Below are 14,319 nucleotides of genomic sequence, written 5' to 3'. Positions count from 1 at the left end.
CGTGATCCACCCGTCTCGACCTCCCAAAGTGCTGGGATTACAGGCGTGAGCCACCGCGCCCGGCCAAAACTTTTTTTAGATTGAATAATTTCTATCATTTTGTCTTTTTCTAATCTGTGAATTAACCTAAAAGTACTGTTTAAAAATATGATTATCTATTTGGTTATTTTTGATCATGTGCATTTCTCTGCTGAGATTCCACACATATTCATTATGAGAATATTTTTCTTCACCCCGTTTAATAGCTGCTCTCAAATACTTGACTGCCGATAACATCTTGGACATTTTGCGGATAGCGTCTAATGCCTATGTTTTAGCTTGTGTATGGATTACACGTTTGTGTTTCTTCTCATGTTTCTTAAATTTTAAACTTTTATTTTAAAAACTATAAACAATACTTACAGAGACTCTGGATTCCGTTGTATTCCTCTGAAGAATGTTGTTATTTTTTTGAAGACGGAGTTAATTTGTCTGGATTCAAATTTAAATACTGTTCTCCTTTTCATGGGCACAGCTAAAATTCTCATTCAGTTCTTATTCCCACATATATCATATGTAGGATATATAGATGTGTGTTTCTATATAACAATATATGACATTGTATCCAGAATTTACCATTGTTATTTGTAAGAGTATTGTTCAGGCTGGGTGTGGTGGCTCACGCCTGTATTCCCAGTACTTTGGGAGGCCAAGGCAGGTGGATCACCTGAGGTCAGGAGTTGGAGACCAGCCTGGTAAACACGGTGAAACCCTGTCTCTACTAAAAATACAAAAAAATTAGCCAGGCGCGGTGGCACATGCCTGTAATCCCAGCTACTCAGGAGGCTGAAGTGGGAGAATCTTTTGAACCTGAGAGGTGAAGGTTTCAGTGAGCTGAGATCATGCCATTGCATTCTAGCCTGGGCAACGAGACAGAAACTCCGTCTCAAAAAAGATTGAAAAGAAAAGGGTATTGTTCAACAAGCTACTCCACCATTACCAAACCTGAATTTTTGTATTCTTTTTGGATTTCACATAAATGACATGACGTAGTATGTTTTGCATCTACTTTCTTTTGTACATGGTATTGGTAATATTATCAGTGCTGCTGCAGATACGGAAGCACTGAGATGACAGCCATGAGCCAACGTGCTCAGCCTAAAATATTTTAGGAGGCCAAGGTGGGAGGAACACTTGTGGCTGGGAATTTTAGACTTGTCTGGGCAATAGAGTGAGACCCTCTCTCTACAAAAAAATTAAAAATTAGCCAGGCACGGTGGCATGTGCCTTTCTTTGCAGCTACTCAGAAGGCTGAGGCATGAGTTCAAAGCTGCAGGGAGCCACAGTTGCACTCGTGCACTCCAGTCGGGGCAACAGAGTGAGGTTCTGTCTCTTAAAAAATAACGAAAAAATTTAAAAGAATTTTATATATTATGTTAAAATACACAGAAAATTAACTATTTTAATCATATTAGAGGTTTTATTTGAGATGAATTAAGTACACCCATTATTTTGCCACCATCATTTCCATATACAAAAAGCATTTTCCACGTTTTGAAACAAACTGTACTCATTAAACAGCAGCTCCTTGTTATTCTCCCTCTGGCCCCTGGGGAACACTCTCCTATATGTTTCTATGGATTTAACTACTCTTAAGTACCACACATGAGAGGAATCACATAGCAAAGAAACCATAAGAATGATAAAAACTGTATAACATGCTTATTAATTTTAATAAAAACACAGAGATCAGTAATACATGGTGATTATAAATAAACAGATATATGAGAAAAAAGAATAGGCAGTGTGCATTATATTTATGACAGTGGGGCCTCAAGTACCACAGCAGTGAATTTTCTGCCCCAGTCACAGGGCTGGTCAGTGGTGGAGCTGGGAGCCCATGCCTAGCCCAAATGTCACTGAGCCCTGAGGCACTTTGCTCCTGTTTGTCCAGGCACTCAATGTCCCCGGAGATTCATCATGGCATGTTCTCCATGGCCTTGAGGGTGGTGTTGCTGACCTATTTGGATAAGAGAGCCAGCTGGCAGGACAGGTAGCTCCAGGACAGAGAGGCACATGTGAGGCTAGTAGAAGCTCCCCCAACCCAGGTCTCCTTCCCAGTGCCTCCCCAGCCGAGTGCTGGGCCCCAGGGGTCACAATGCAGCAGGGCCTAACAGTGATCAGGGAGCCATGGCCACAGGCTTTTGGCAGCCGGCCCAGAATAAATATTCTCCATGCCCTCTGCCAATCTGCTAGACCCTCACCTCTCAGTCTCACTGAGCCACTCCATTAACTGGAGGCAGACCCAAAATTGCTCCACAGGCTGAAGGTGATCATTGTTGACAGCCAGCTGAAGCAGCTGCATCTCCTGGAGAACTCTGATCTCCTGCAACTAAAGGGAAGGACAAGTGGAGAATGTGAGTAGAAGGGTCCAGGAGACAGGCTTTGAATGGACACCCAAAAATGGGTACTCATCCTCATCACCGCCCAGTGACACTGGGTGTTGCCTCCATCCTCGGCATATTTTCCAGTTATCTGGTGATGGTAGACCCTGCCAGAAAGGATTATATGGATGTGAGTGAGCCTGGGATGGGCAGGGCTGGAACCAGGATCCTGAGACTTGAGAGAAGAGAATCTAGGACTACACCCTTAGATCTCAGCACTTGGCAAACCTCCTCCCATGAGAGCCTCACGGCTGCCTCTGTGAGTTAAGGTTTCTCTTCCCTATGAATGTTGAAGTCTCCACACCAGCCACCATTCCCTGTTCCCTGAGTGGTGGAGCTGCAGAGCTGCCTGCTTGCAAAGCTCAGTGAGGTTTGTCCTGAGCTGGACTCAGACTCTCCCTCAGGTGGTGCCAATGGAAGGAGAGTAAATTTCCTACTAACCGGGCCTGGGTGACAGATGTTGAAGGCACCTTGTGGGAAAGAGAGGGAACGGGTTGGTGTCTGGGGCTTTCCTCTTAAGGGCCTCTTCCTTTCTCTAGTGCCATGCGGCCCCCAGCAGTTTTCAGAGTTGGATACAGACAGCCCCTCCTCCGGGAATTGGTTTTTTATTTCAGTCCCCTACTCACACCCTCCATTGTGATGGGTCTCCTTCTGTGTGGACCAGGGCTTTTCAATAAATCTAAGATGCAGAGGATGGAATCTAAATCTGAGATTGCAGAGGCTCCATCCTCTGCAATCTTAGATTTATTGAAAAGGTTAAGTGGGCAGAGTGGCTCATGCCGGTAATCCCAGCACGTTAGGAGGCTGAGGCAGATCAATCACTTGAGGTCAGGAGTTTGAGACCAGCCCGGCTAACACGGTGAAACCCGTCTCTACCAAAAATATAAAAAATTAGTCGGGTGCAGTAGCACATGCCTATAATCCCAGCTACTCAGGAGGCTAAGGCAGGAGAATCCCTTAAACCTGAGAGGTGGAGGTTGCAGTGAGCGGAGATAGTGCCATTGCACTCCAGCCTGGGTGACAGAGTGAGATTCTAATTAAAAAAAAAAAAAAAGGTAGCTACACGGAGTATCCTCCCCAGGGGCATCTCTGACTTTTACCTCCCCACTGTCCCCCAATGTTACCCCAGCTGCTCACCTTCCTTTTCTTTCTGGGTGTTATTCGCATTTCCCTGGAAGTCAGATAGGCAGTGTTCATCAGAAAGGCCCCTAGGACTGTGACTAAGTCTCCTCCCACTCCCATGATACCGCATGCATTCCTCCAGGGCCACCAGGGTCAGGGATGTGCATAAGCAGGACTTGGGTCTGCATCAGGTTCAGGGTTTTAAAGAAAGGGACAACGGGAACTGAGGCTCAGGGACCTCCTGCCCCAACCCTCTCCGATGACAGACAGAAAAACTGAGACCTTGCATTAAAAAAGTGCTCAGCCATATACGAGCTGCCTGCCCTTGGAGAGGCCTAAGTTTACTCTCCTTCCTGAGGGAGAATCTGAGTCCAGCTCAGGACAAACCTCACTGAGCTTTGCAAGCAGGCAGCTCTGCAGCTCCACCACTCAGGGAACAGGGACTGGTGGCTGGTGTGGAGACTTCAACATTCATAGGGAAGAGAAACCTTAACTCACAGAGGCAGCCGTGAGGCTCTCATGGGAGGAGGTTTGCCAAGTGCTGAGATCTAAGGGTGTAGTCCTAGATTCTCTTCTCTCAAGTCTCAGGATCCTGGTTCCAGCCCTGCCCATCCCAGGCTCACTCACATCCATATAATCCTTTCTGGCAGGGTCTACCATCACCAGATAACTGGAAAATATGCCCAGGATGGTGGCAACACCCAGTGTCACTGGGTGGTGATGAGGATGAGTACCCATTTTTGGGTGTCCATTCAAAGCCTGTCTCCTGGACCCTGCTACCCAGATCTTCCATTGGAAAAAGCCAAAGACACTCAGCTGCCTCTCCCCAACTCTCTCCCCTTCTAGCTGGCCTCCAAAAACATGAAGCACCCCCGAGTTAACTCTGTGGTGAGATTTTAACAAGTCACAATGTTATGTGGTCCCTGGCCCCACCATTTCCCAAATCCACTCAGCCCAGCTGTTCTAGGCCTTTACTCTGATTCTTTCTCTTATAGAGGCATTTCAGGGACTGTTGGGCTGGGGCAAAAAGGTCCCTTTAGATGTGTAGGCCTCCAGCTGGGAAGGAGGAGCTCCTCCCCATCACAGGGACACTGCTTTTTTGCTGCTTTAGCCTCATCTGGGCTCTCTGGTTTCTTCTCCAGGGTGGCCAACTTGAATGTCTTCACCTGCCAGGGTCCAGGAAAAGGTCAGTGAGACTATGCTCCCTTTACACAGTTACGTCCCAGTTACACTGACCTGGTACCCTGGATAACTGGTGTGAGTAAGCTGGTCCAGTGTCCCCACCACCTCCAGTAGGCTCTGATTCTAGATTCCTTCCCTGCTGGAACACATACTGTGTGTGCAGCCTTGGGGCTGCAGCCAGGCCTCCCTGAGACTGTTTTCTCAACTTGAAGTGTGATGGGAACCACACCTGCCTCACTGGGCCTCGTGAGGACTCAGTGGCCGTTACCATTGTTCTTGCCATCATTTCTCTCAAAAAGAGCACTCTCAAATTTCTTTTCTCTGAGGCACATCATTACCCTATGAGGTTCATCATCCCTACATTATTTTATATAAGAGAACAGAGGCCTCAAGTGGGCAGTAGACTTGCTCAGGGCCCTAAAGAAGAGGCTGGCTCCTCCCCGCACCACACCGCAGCGCACCGGGAGGCCCTGTCCTGGCTGACTTTACCCCACAGCCCCGCACCATCTTAATTCCCTATGCTTGTTCAGGTCCTCAGGCAGGCTCAGCTTTATTGAGAAAGCGTGTTTTGGGAGACCTGGGTGCCCTCACCTATCAGTCTCACTGAGCCACTCCATTTAATTGGAAGCAGACCCAAAATTGTTTCAGAGAGTGAAGGTGATCATTGTCTGCAGCCAGCTGGAGCTGCTGCATCTCCTGGAGGACTTTTCTCTCTTGCAGCTAAAGGGAAAGACAGGATGCTGACGGGGCCTGCAGCATGCGTATGACTATAATTCAGAAAGTTACACACACACACACACAATATAATCAGAAAGTGATATAATCTTGTATGCAAGGTTAGATACAAATGTCCCTTAGGCAGGGACAGGCCTCCGGCACAGGGAGAAATCTCTGCCTGAAAGTGCTGCAGCCCGAAACCTGTCACTCTTACCTCATTCAGCCCGTTGTCTGATTACATCGCCTGTCACTCAGGGTCTAAGTGGGTGGGGCATGAAGCCGCAGCCAATCAGAGGCGCTAGCGTAAAAACTGTCCAATCAGGTGCGCAGCTAGAGAGGAAGAGGCGGCTTCTTCAACATGGCGGGGCCTTTGTCTCCTGGCTCCTGGGCTCCGAGCCCAGTTCGCGGCTCCCCTGTTCCATCTCCTCGGCTCCAGGAGCTCTTTGGTGAGTCTACTACAGCCCCTGTTACCCTGTGACCTGCAGGGACAGGGAGAGCCCTAGGGAGGACGACGGAACATCCGGAGGCTGGGAAATGGTGAGTGTGCGGGGTGGGTGTCCCGAGACGGGGGAAGAGGCCGTTTAAATCCGGCAGGAACCGGCTGCGGTGGGGTCTGGGCCTTCTCGTGGCCAGCTCTGGAGTCTGCAGCTCCGAGTGCCCGTGGGCACAGCTCAGTCCTCACTTGCTTCCGCTGCAGATTAGGGGCTGAGCCGGCAGCCCAAACCCGAGCGTCTTTGTCCCCGGAGCCCTTTCTGGGCACCTCTGTGCCGCAACCCCGAGTCTCCTCCAGATTGTGCGGGACGATGGGAGGGCCATAGAGGAGAATCCTAGTTGAGGGTCTGCAGTTCCTACGTAGAAGAAGCAGGGGGCCGTGGGGTCCCCAATCCCTCCTTTCTCCTTTGAAAAATTATGGCTTTTTTTTTTTTTTTCTTTTGACAGTGTCTTTCTGTTTCGGCTCACTGCAGCCTCCACCTCCCGGGCTCAGATGATCCTCCCACCTGAGCGCCCCAAGTAGCCAGGACTAGAGGCATGCACCACCACGCCTGTTTGTTTTTGTTTGTTTTTTTGGTAAAGATGCGTTTTTGCCATGTTGCCCAGGTTGGTTTCGAACTCCTGAACTCAGGTGATCCGCCCACCTGGGACCTCCTAAAATGCGGTTTACATGCATGAGCCACCGCGGTAGCGTAAATTGAGGCATCTTTAGGATATAGTTTGGATGTGTTTTCCAGCCCAAATCTCCTATTTCAATGTAATCCCCATGTTGGAGGTGGGGCCTAATGGAAGGTGATTGGATTATGTGTGCAGATTTCTCATGAATACCTCTTGGTATTGTCCTGTCAATAGTGAGTGAGTTCCCTGAAGTGCTTATCATTTAAAAGTGTATAGCATCCCCTTGCCTTTTTTTTTTTTCCCCAAGCTTCTGTTTCGCTTCACCATCCACCATCCTGGGTGGGGCCTCCTCAGAAGCAGATGCCGGTGTTATTTATGTTTTTTGCACAGCCTGTGGAAGCATGAGCCAATTAATCCTCTTTCTTATAAATTACCCAGTTTGAGGTATTTATAGTAATGCCGGAACCGATTAATGCCAACAGTTTATTGGCACAAACAGCAATTTATGAATCAGAGAACACCCAGCAATGGTTTGTTGTTCGGGGACTCCAAGGAGGGACTTGGAACAAAAGGCTTTTGTAAGAGGTATGAGGAAGCAGATCAGATTCAGTTTGATTGGTTACTTACTGCATTTCCACCCATCCAGTGGAAATGTCCTGGTTATGTAATTAGAGCTTTATTGGCAGCTTGTGGTTGGTTAAGCCTAAGTTTTTTTTTTTTTTTCTCCCCCCCCCTCAAAGTTAGTAATTTTCAAGAAATTACTTCGTGGTAGTTAGATTTCCTTAGGCAGGATCCCAACGCACCATGGCCACTTCAGCCTAATTGCCAGTTCTTTAATTAGTTTAATGCTCCACAGCGTTGTTGGTTTTCTCTGCATTTTTCAAATGTTTGGCAAGCAGAGTCTCAAATCCCTGACCTCCCAGCCTAACTTTCTAGGGACTGTAGAAAATTCTAAATTTCCAATTTCTTTCCCACATTCCCAAATGCCAACTATCCCTTTCAAAATCACTTTTTTTTTTTTTTTTTTTGAGACGGAGTCTTACTCTGTCGCCAAGCTGGAGTGCAGTGGCGCAATCTCGGCTCACTGCAACCTCCGCCTGGGTTCAAGCGATTCTTCCGCCTCAGCCTCCCAAGTAGTTGGGACCACAGGCGCGTGCCACCACGCCCGGCTAATTTTTGTATTTTTAGTAGAGACGGGGTTTCACCATGGCCGGGATGGTCTCGATTTCTTGACCTCGTGATCCGCCCGCCTTGGCCTCCCAAAGTGCTGGGATTACAGGCGTGAGCCACTGCGCCCGGCCCAAAATCACATTATCAACTGTTAGTCTTTTATTTCTTTTGTTTTTCCTCTTTTTTTGTGTGTGTATTTTTTTCTTATTTTTACTTTTGTTAGTCTTTTATTTGATTTTAAAACAGATGTGACATTTTGTTTACTTTTGTTTAACAGGGTGATGGGTACCTCTTTATAATATATTTGTCTGTTTGTGAACATTGACAGGAAAGCAAAGAGTAATCACCTGACACTCGGATGTCAAGTCTTTCTGCATCTCCTTTCGTCTTCTCTAGGCCCACACACCTTACCAGAATGTCTTTGCAACCTTCGCAGGATAATGTGTCCTCAGCCACTCTCAGAACTTTCTGGGGGATAATACAAGATACTCACAAGGACCGTGTCTCCTGGAGTGTCTAGCAAACATGAGCCCCTGGGTCGTCTTTCAGAGAAGAGCCTGAGGTATTGGGTGGAGCCTCTCAGAGGAGCAGCTGGTTGCCTTCGTTCTGAGAGCAGTTTCCTGATATACCCTTCCTCTAAAAAGCTAACTACTTTAAGATTTTTTGCCCCTCAACCTTAGCTTTCATTTCTTACAGACACATTGGTGGTCAGCCAATCAGGTGCTGGTATTGAGGGGAAAAGGCACAAATGCATCTTGCCCTCTGGTTTCTCTCAGGCTTGTGAAGGGGAATAGCTATCCCAAAGTACAGGAAAGACTCACCCTAGTGAGGTAGTATATAAATTTGCAAAGCAAAATACGCATTCACCACACAGGGGCAAGTGCAGTGTCTTTTGAAAGAGTGGTGATCAAGTACCTTAGTGAGCAGTACGTGGGTGGGAGAATCTCTCAAGTGATTGACACGTGAGTGTAATTCATCTGTGTTCCAGTCAGCACTACTTCTCCCTGTGTTTGTCACCTTGAATATGTACGTTCACTTATTTTCAACTTCAGGTTTTCATGAATTGTATAATGGATTTTATTATTAGAGCTGAAAGAGTAAAAAAAGAAAAAGCCAAATGTTTTCTAAGAGAAAAGAGGTAGATTTCAGGAAAAAAATAGTTTATATTCCATTGGTTAAAAATTCTCCTTTTTCTTTTATATTTTCAACAGTGTAGTATGGTAAGATTCTGAGGTCTGTTGTATTTTAGCATGATTTCAAACAGAATCCCAGGGCTTAGCTTTGGGAGTGGTACCAGGGAAAAGGCAGAGAAAATGTCTCTGTCATTATGGCTGCGGAAAAATAAATACATTTCTACAAGAAAATGTGGTAGATTAACAGGTAAATTGCAAACATTCATGAAAACATCAGTTTCTCTCTTGTGCAGGGTGGGTAATTTGTGACAATGGGCAACTCATTATTTTTTAGAGAAATTTCTACTTCATGGGAAGTATTTATGTGTACACAGTAAAAGGGTATTTGCCACCATACATACTATCTTTGCTCGGGTAATATATATTCTTGTGTTATATTATTAATATTAAAGCTAATTTTAAGAAAACCTTATAAACAGATGTATTCAATCTCAGTCAGCTTTGACCAAACAAGGTAAGATTTCTGTCAACCTTTTATAACCTTTTACAATTTTATTTATTCTTTCTCCAACTTCCCATATCCATTATGTTTACCTCATTTTCTTTTTATTTTATTCTTTAAATTTTATGCATCCTTTAGCCTCTAAACTCAGCAAAACTGCCTTTTCTTTAAGAAATCACATCCTCATGTCTAAAATAATTTTTTCACCAAGAAACACATTTTCTTTGTACACTCTGTATGTAAACTTGTTTCTCTCCTTAACAATAGTTATCTTAGCCAGAATTTTAGTGTTTAGTAATCTTAATTTATAGTGAAAGCCTGAGAAGTAAGCAATTGTAACTATTAATCATGCGCAAAAAATTTATAAATACATATTTATGTAGTCACAGAAACCAAAGATAGGTATCTTTGGTTTTCTGTGTGTGAAGAAACCAAAGATATTTAGATTAAACTTACATTTAAAAATTAATATCTTAGCATTTTATCTTATTTGGAGATAATCTAGATGTTTAATGACTAGCCATCATTTAATGTAGCTTAGCAACAATCTAAGAGTATAGTTTCCATAAAGATTTGATAAACTATTTAACCATATTACAAAACATTTAGTACTGTAAGTTTATAAACTTGTGTCCCATTTACATCTGTTTTGTTTATCCTTAACAATTATTTTTATAAAATCGTATGAAACATTACACTAATCCACTCATTGGACGTTAAACTTCTTATTATCCATTTTTATACTGCTGTGTTGGGCAGGTATCATAAAAGCAATAAACTTAAATATAGGAGTATTTTGCTGAGAAGTCAGAAGACTGTATTTTTAATTAAACCAACAATATTAAATTAGTCATATTTACCAAAAGATTTACTCAATTCACATATTCTTGAAAAATATTGAGCCTTTTTTTTTTTTTAATTCATGGGCATTTATTTTTAAGTTAATGCAGTACCATGTAGATAAAACCTAAAGGTATTTATAGACATATTCATACATGTAGACACACATATAACTTACTCATGTTTTTATCTAAAAACCCTAGAGAGGCAGTTCATTGTAAAAGGGAGTAGAGCTTCAGACCTCAAAAAAACCTGTATACCCACAACTTTGGGGGCTTCATGAGGAAAAACAGGTAGCTTGTCAAAGAAAGAGAAGCCTGTGGTGCTTTATCTGTGTTCTTCAAGGGGTCCCAGGCTGCTAGAAGTTTCCTTTAGGTTTCCTCCATAGTGACAAAAGGTTTTAAGTGGAGGATGAGACAGATAGAAGTAAATGGAAGAATTCATTCTAGAGGAGATAGTTTGAGAAGACTTTGTTTTCCAGAAAGCCAGTAAAGTTTTCTGTTATCCTTGGCAAAAATCATGTCAGCAAGAGAAGCAGGCACGTAGAGATACCAGTTTAGGGAGAAAATTCAGTTGACTAAAGACCTTATATGGGAAAACCATAGGCCTCAAATTTTTATTTATATATATATGTGTATATACGTATATATATATATATAAATATACGTATATATATATATATATATATAATTGACATTCAGATGAATGTCAATTTTAAATAAATACATGTTGTAGAGCTTTTAAATTTTTTTAAATTAGATATTACCCAGTTAAATAGAAGACAGACGTTACTTGCATTTTTCCTTCTAAAATTTACATCAAGAAGGCATTTTGGAGATGGAGCATTTTTGTTTACTGGAGATATGTAAATAATTTTCTTTTTTCCAAACCACAGTATATGGTTTTATTTAGTTCGGAGAGAAGCCTAAACAAACAAAACAACAAGGGTTTCTATTACACTCTGAATGTAGACTGAAATTTTAAATTAAAGGCATACCTGAGCTAGTGACTGCAGACCAACACAAACATTCATGAGGCCAAATCCAAGAAATCTTGTATGGCTTTAAAACTTCAGAGAAAGAACAAAAAATTATAGCTCTTCTATAATGAAAACTTCTCCTAAGAACAGCTTACTGCACATGGGGTGCAACTGTATTTTCAGACTATGTTTTCTAGTGTTTTGGCTTCTTAGCTTACTGTGTGCCCACAAAGGCCAGACACAAGATTTTATGAAATGTTTGGTAAAACAGGAGAACAAAAGCTGTCTGTGGGAGTAGACAAGTTTATAAATGTGTACTCCAAAAAGTTAAGAATAAAAACAATAAAATAATAAAACAAATAACTTATTAATTATTATGTATGTAATGGTTTTTGTCTAAACTAGAGATATTCACTGAGAAATAAAATTTTGAGGTTTGGTCTAAAAAAACTTCAGGTTTTTTTCCAGTTTGCTCTCAGCTGGAATGCCGTTTTGCTAATTTTGTGGATGTTAGCATTTCAGATATATAGTAACGTTTACATCTCTGAGAGACTGAAAAGTCTGGAAGAAGTTAACGTATTGTAAATCCTGCAGCAATCAGGCAGTTTACACATCTAAAAGGTTTTTTTTTTTTTTTTTTTTAGGAAGTAAAAGAGCTCTCTTAAAATATACTTTGAATTCTATTATTGGAATTTAGCCAGGCAAAACAAAGAAGGCCTTTCATTAAAGTTCATTCTCAAACCTACCTTTTCCAATTGTACATGGAAATTTAATTTAGAAATGTCAAAAGACCTTCATTTTTGCCATTCATATTGGAGGTTGTCTGAAGTCATGTTCCATTTACCCAGGCATTTGCAAGATGAAGTTTTGTAGATGTTATGCGTAAGTTCAGCTTATGTTTCTAAGGGATGTTACCTAGAAGGAAAAGCATGGTTTTGATTATGAGTTTTCCATAATTAAGAAACTTTTCAAAGGTGATCAAGGCCAGAATAGTATACCAGGTCTCAGGGTGCTGCATATGAGCATTACTCTTCAAGGTGTCACTCAAGAGTAATGATTATAGTGCTGGGTGAGCAATGCTTACCCAGCTTACCCTTCCAGCTTAGCTAAAAGTCTGCAGCTGTTTTTCTTTTAGGAAGACCCTGTGAGACTGGTACATATCATTGAAAATCATCCTAACACCTCTACAAAGTCTCTAGTTGCCTCGAGCACCCAAATGAGTGAGATAAAACAATTGCCTGTTCAAGTCCAAATTAGAAGCAGTAGAAAACAGCTGTGTTTTTTAAAACATGTTATTTAATTTTAGACCAAAAAAAGTAAAACCACCAGTGCTAGACTGCCAATATTATGATCCAAATTTTCTATCTTGAGAAAAAAGCAGAGAAAGCAATTAAAAAAAAAATTGAAATTGAAATCGCCTGACTTTAGCCAAAAATGAAAATCTTTTTTCTAGAGGAAGAACAGCTTTTTGAAGTTTTAAGATCTGATTGCTCTGCTGGTTTTTGGACTTGCATGGGATGTGTAGTCCCTTGGTTTTGGCCAATTTCTCTGGTTTGGAGTGGCTGTATTTACCCAGTGCCTTCCCCCATTGTATCTAGGAAGTAACTTTCTTGCTTTTCGATTTTACAGGCTCATAGGCAGAAGGAACTTGCCTTGTCTTGAATGAGATTTTGAACTGTGGAATTTTGAGTTAATACTGAAATGAGTTGAAACTCTGGGAGACTTGGGAAGGCATGACTGATCATGATAGGTGAGGATAGGAGATATGGGAGGGGCAAGGGGCAGAATGTTGTGGTTTGGCTGTGTCCCCACCTAGATCTCATCTTGAATTTCCACATGTTGTAGGAGGGACCTAGTGGGAGGTAATTGAATCATGGAGGCAAGTCGTTCCCATGCTGTTCTCCTGATAGCGAATAAGTCTCATGACATCTGATAGTTTTAAAAAGAGATTTCCCTGCACATGTATTTTTTTAGTTTTGCCTGCCACCATCCATGTAAGATATGACTTGTACCTTCTTTTTTTTTAAATTTTAAATTTTATTATTTTGTTCCTTTTTAAAAAAATTTATTTATTTTACTTTTGGTGCATACTATATCTGGCATTTCTGCCCATGTTATCCCTCCCCACCCCCCCAACCCCCACTGTCTCTCCCCTGCCCCCCCCAACTGCCCCCAGTGTGTGATGCTCCTCTCCCTGAGTCCATGTATTCTTGTTTTTCAACACCCGCCTAGGAATGAGAACATGCAGTATTTCATTTTCTGTTCTTGAGTCAGTTTGCTGAGAATGATGGTCTCCAGGTTCATCCATGTCCCTACAAATGACACCTCATCGTTTTTTATGGCTGTGTAGTATTCCATGGTGTATATGTGCCACATTTTCTTTGTCCAGTCTATCATTGATGGGCATTTAGGTTGGTTCCAGGTCTTTGCTATTGTACACAGTGCTGCAGTGAACATACGTGTGCATGTGTCTTTATAGTAGAATGATTTATAGTCCTTTGGGTATATACCCAGTAATGGGATTGCTGGGTCAAATGGAATTTATATTTCTGGATCCTTGAGAAATCACCACACTGTCTTCCACAGTGTGAACTAATTTACACTCCCACCAACTGTGTAAGAGTATTCCTATTTCTCCACATCCTCTCCAGCATCTGCTGTCTCCAGATTTTTTAATGATTGCCATTCTAACTGGCGTCAGGTGATATCTCAGTGTGGTTTTGATTTGCATTTCTCTAATGACCTGTGATGATGAGTATTTTTTCATATGTTTGTTGGCCTCATATGTGTCTTATTTTGTAAAGTGTCTGTTCATATCCTTTGCCCACTTTTGAATAGGCTTGTTTTTTTCTTGTAAATCTGTTTTAGTTCTTTGTAGATTCTGGATATTAGCCCTTTGTCACATGGGTAGATTGCAAAAATTTTTTCCCATTCTGTTGGTTGCAGATTCACTCTAATGATTGTTTCTTTTGCCATGCAGAAGCTCTGAAGTTTAATTAGATCCCATTTGTCTATTTTGGCTTTTGTTGCCAATGCTTTTGGTGTTTTACTTATGAAGTCCTTGCCCATGCCTATGTCCTGGATGGTTTTGCCTACGTTTTCTTCTAGTGTTTTTATGGTGTTAGGTTTTATATTTAAATC

At 42.3% G+C, this 14,319-nt stretch overlaps 1 protein-coding gene and 1 long non-coding RNA gene across 10 annotated transcripts in view; one reads left to right on the top strand and one right to left on the bottom strand.

The window, feature by feature from the left end:
- Positions 1 to 1,450: 1,450 nt before the first annotated feature.
- On the bottom strand, positions 1,451 to 2,825 carry LOC118149132 (uncharacterized). Its single transcript, XR_013528185.1, has 2 exons — positions 2,244 to 2,825; positions 1,451 to 1,999 (listed from the first exon to the last, which is right to left on the bottom strand). It is a non-coding gene; the product is annotated as an uncharacterized LOC118149132 (long non-coding RNA).
- The window catches only part of ZNF736 (zinc finger protein 736), a 73,745-nt gene continuing 62,232 nt past the window's right edge, over positions 2,807 to 14,319 (top strand). For 5 of the 9 annotated variants that reach the window (XM_078353453.1, XM_078353433.1, XM_078353443.1 and 2 more), the window contains exons 1-2: positions 2,807 to 4,731; positions 5,767 to 5,890. In XM_078353453.1, the coding sequence (XP_078209579.1) occupies positions 4,586 to 4,731; positions 5,767 to 5,890 (270 nt within the window). In that variant the 5' untranslated portion in view covers positions 2,807 to 4,585. Of the gene's footprint in view, positions 4,732 to 5,766; positions 5,982 to 14,319 lie in introns of those variants that run through there. The other 4 variants (XM_078353458.1, XM_078353464.1, XM_078353461.1 and 1 more) reach the window with 1 other exon arrangement.

This window comes from Callithrix jacchus, chromosome 2, assembly GCF_049354715.1.
Source record: "Callithrix jacchus isolate 240 chromosome 2, calJac240_pri, whole genome shotgun sequence".
In the NCBI taxonomy this organism is placed as follows: domain Eukaryota; kingdom Metazoa; phylum Chordata; class Mammalia; order Primates; family Cebidae; genus Callithrix; species Callithrix jacchus.
Note: the sequence above shows the minus strand (reverse complement) of the source record. Positions and strands in the feature narration are given on the sequence as shown.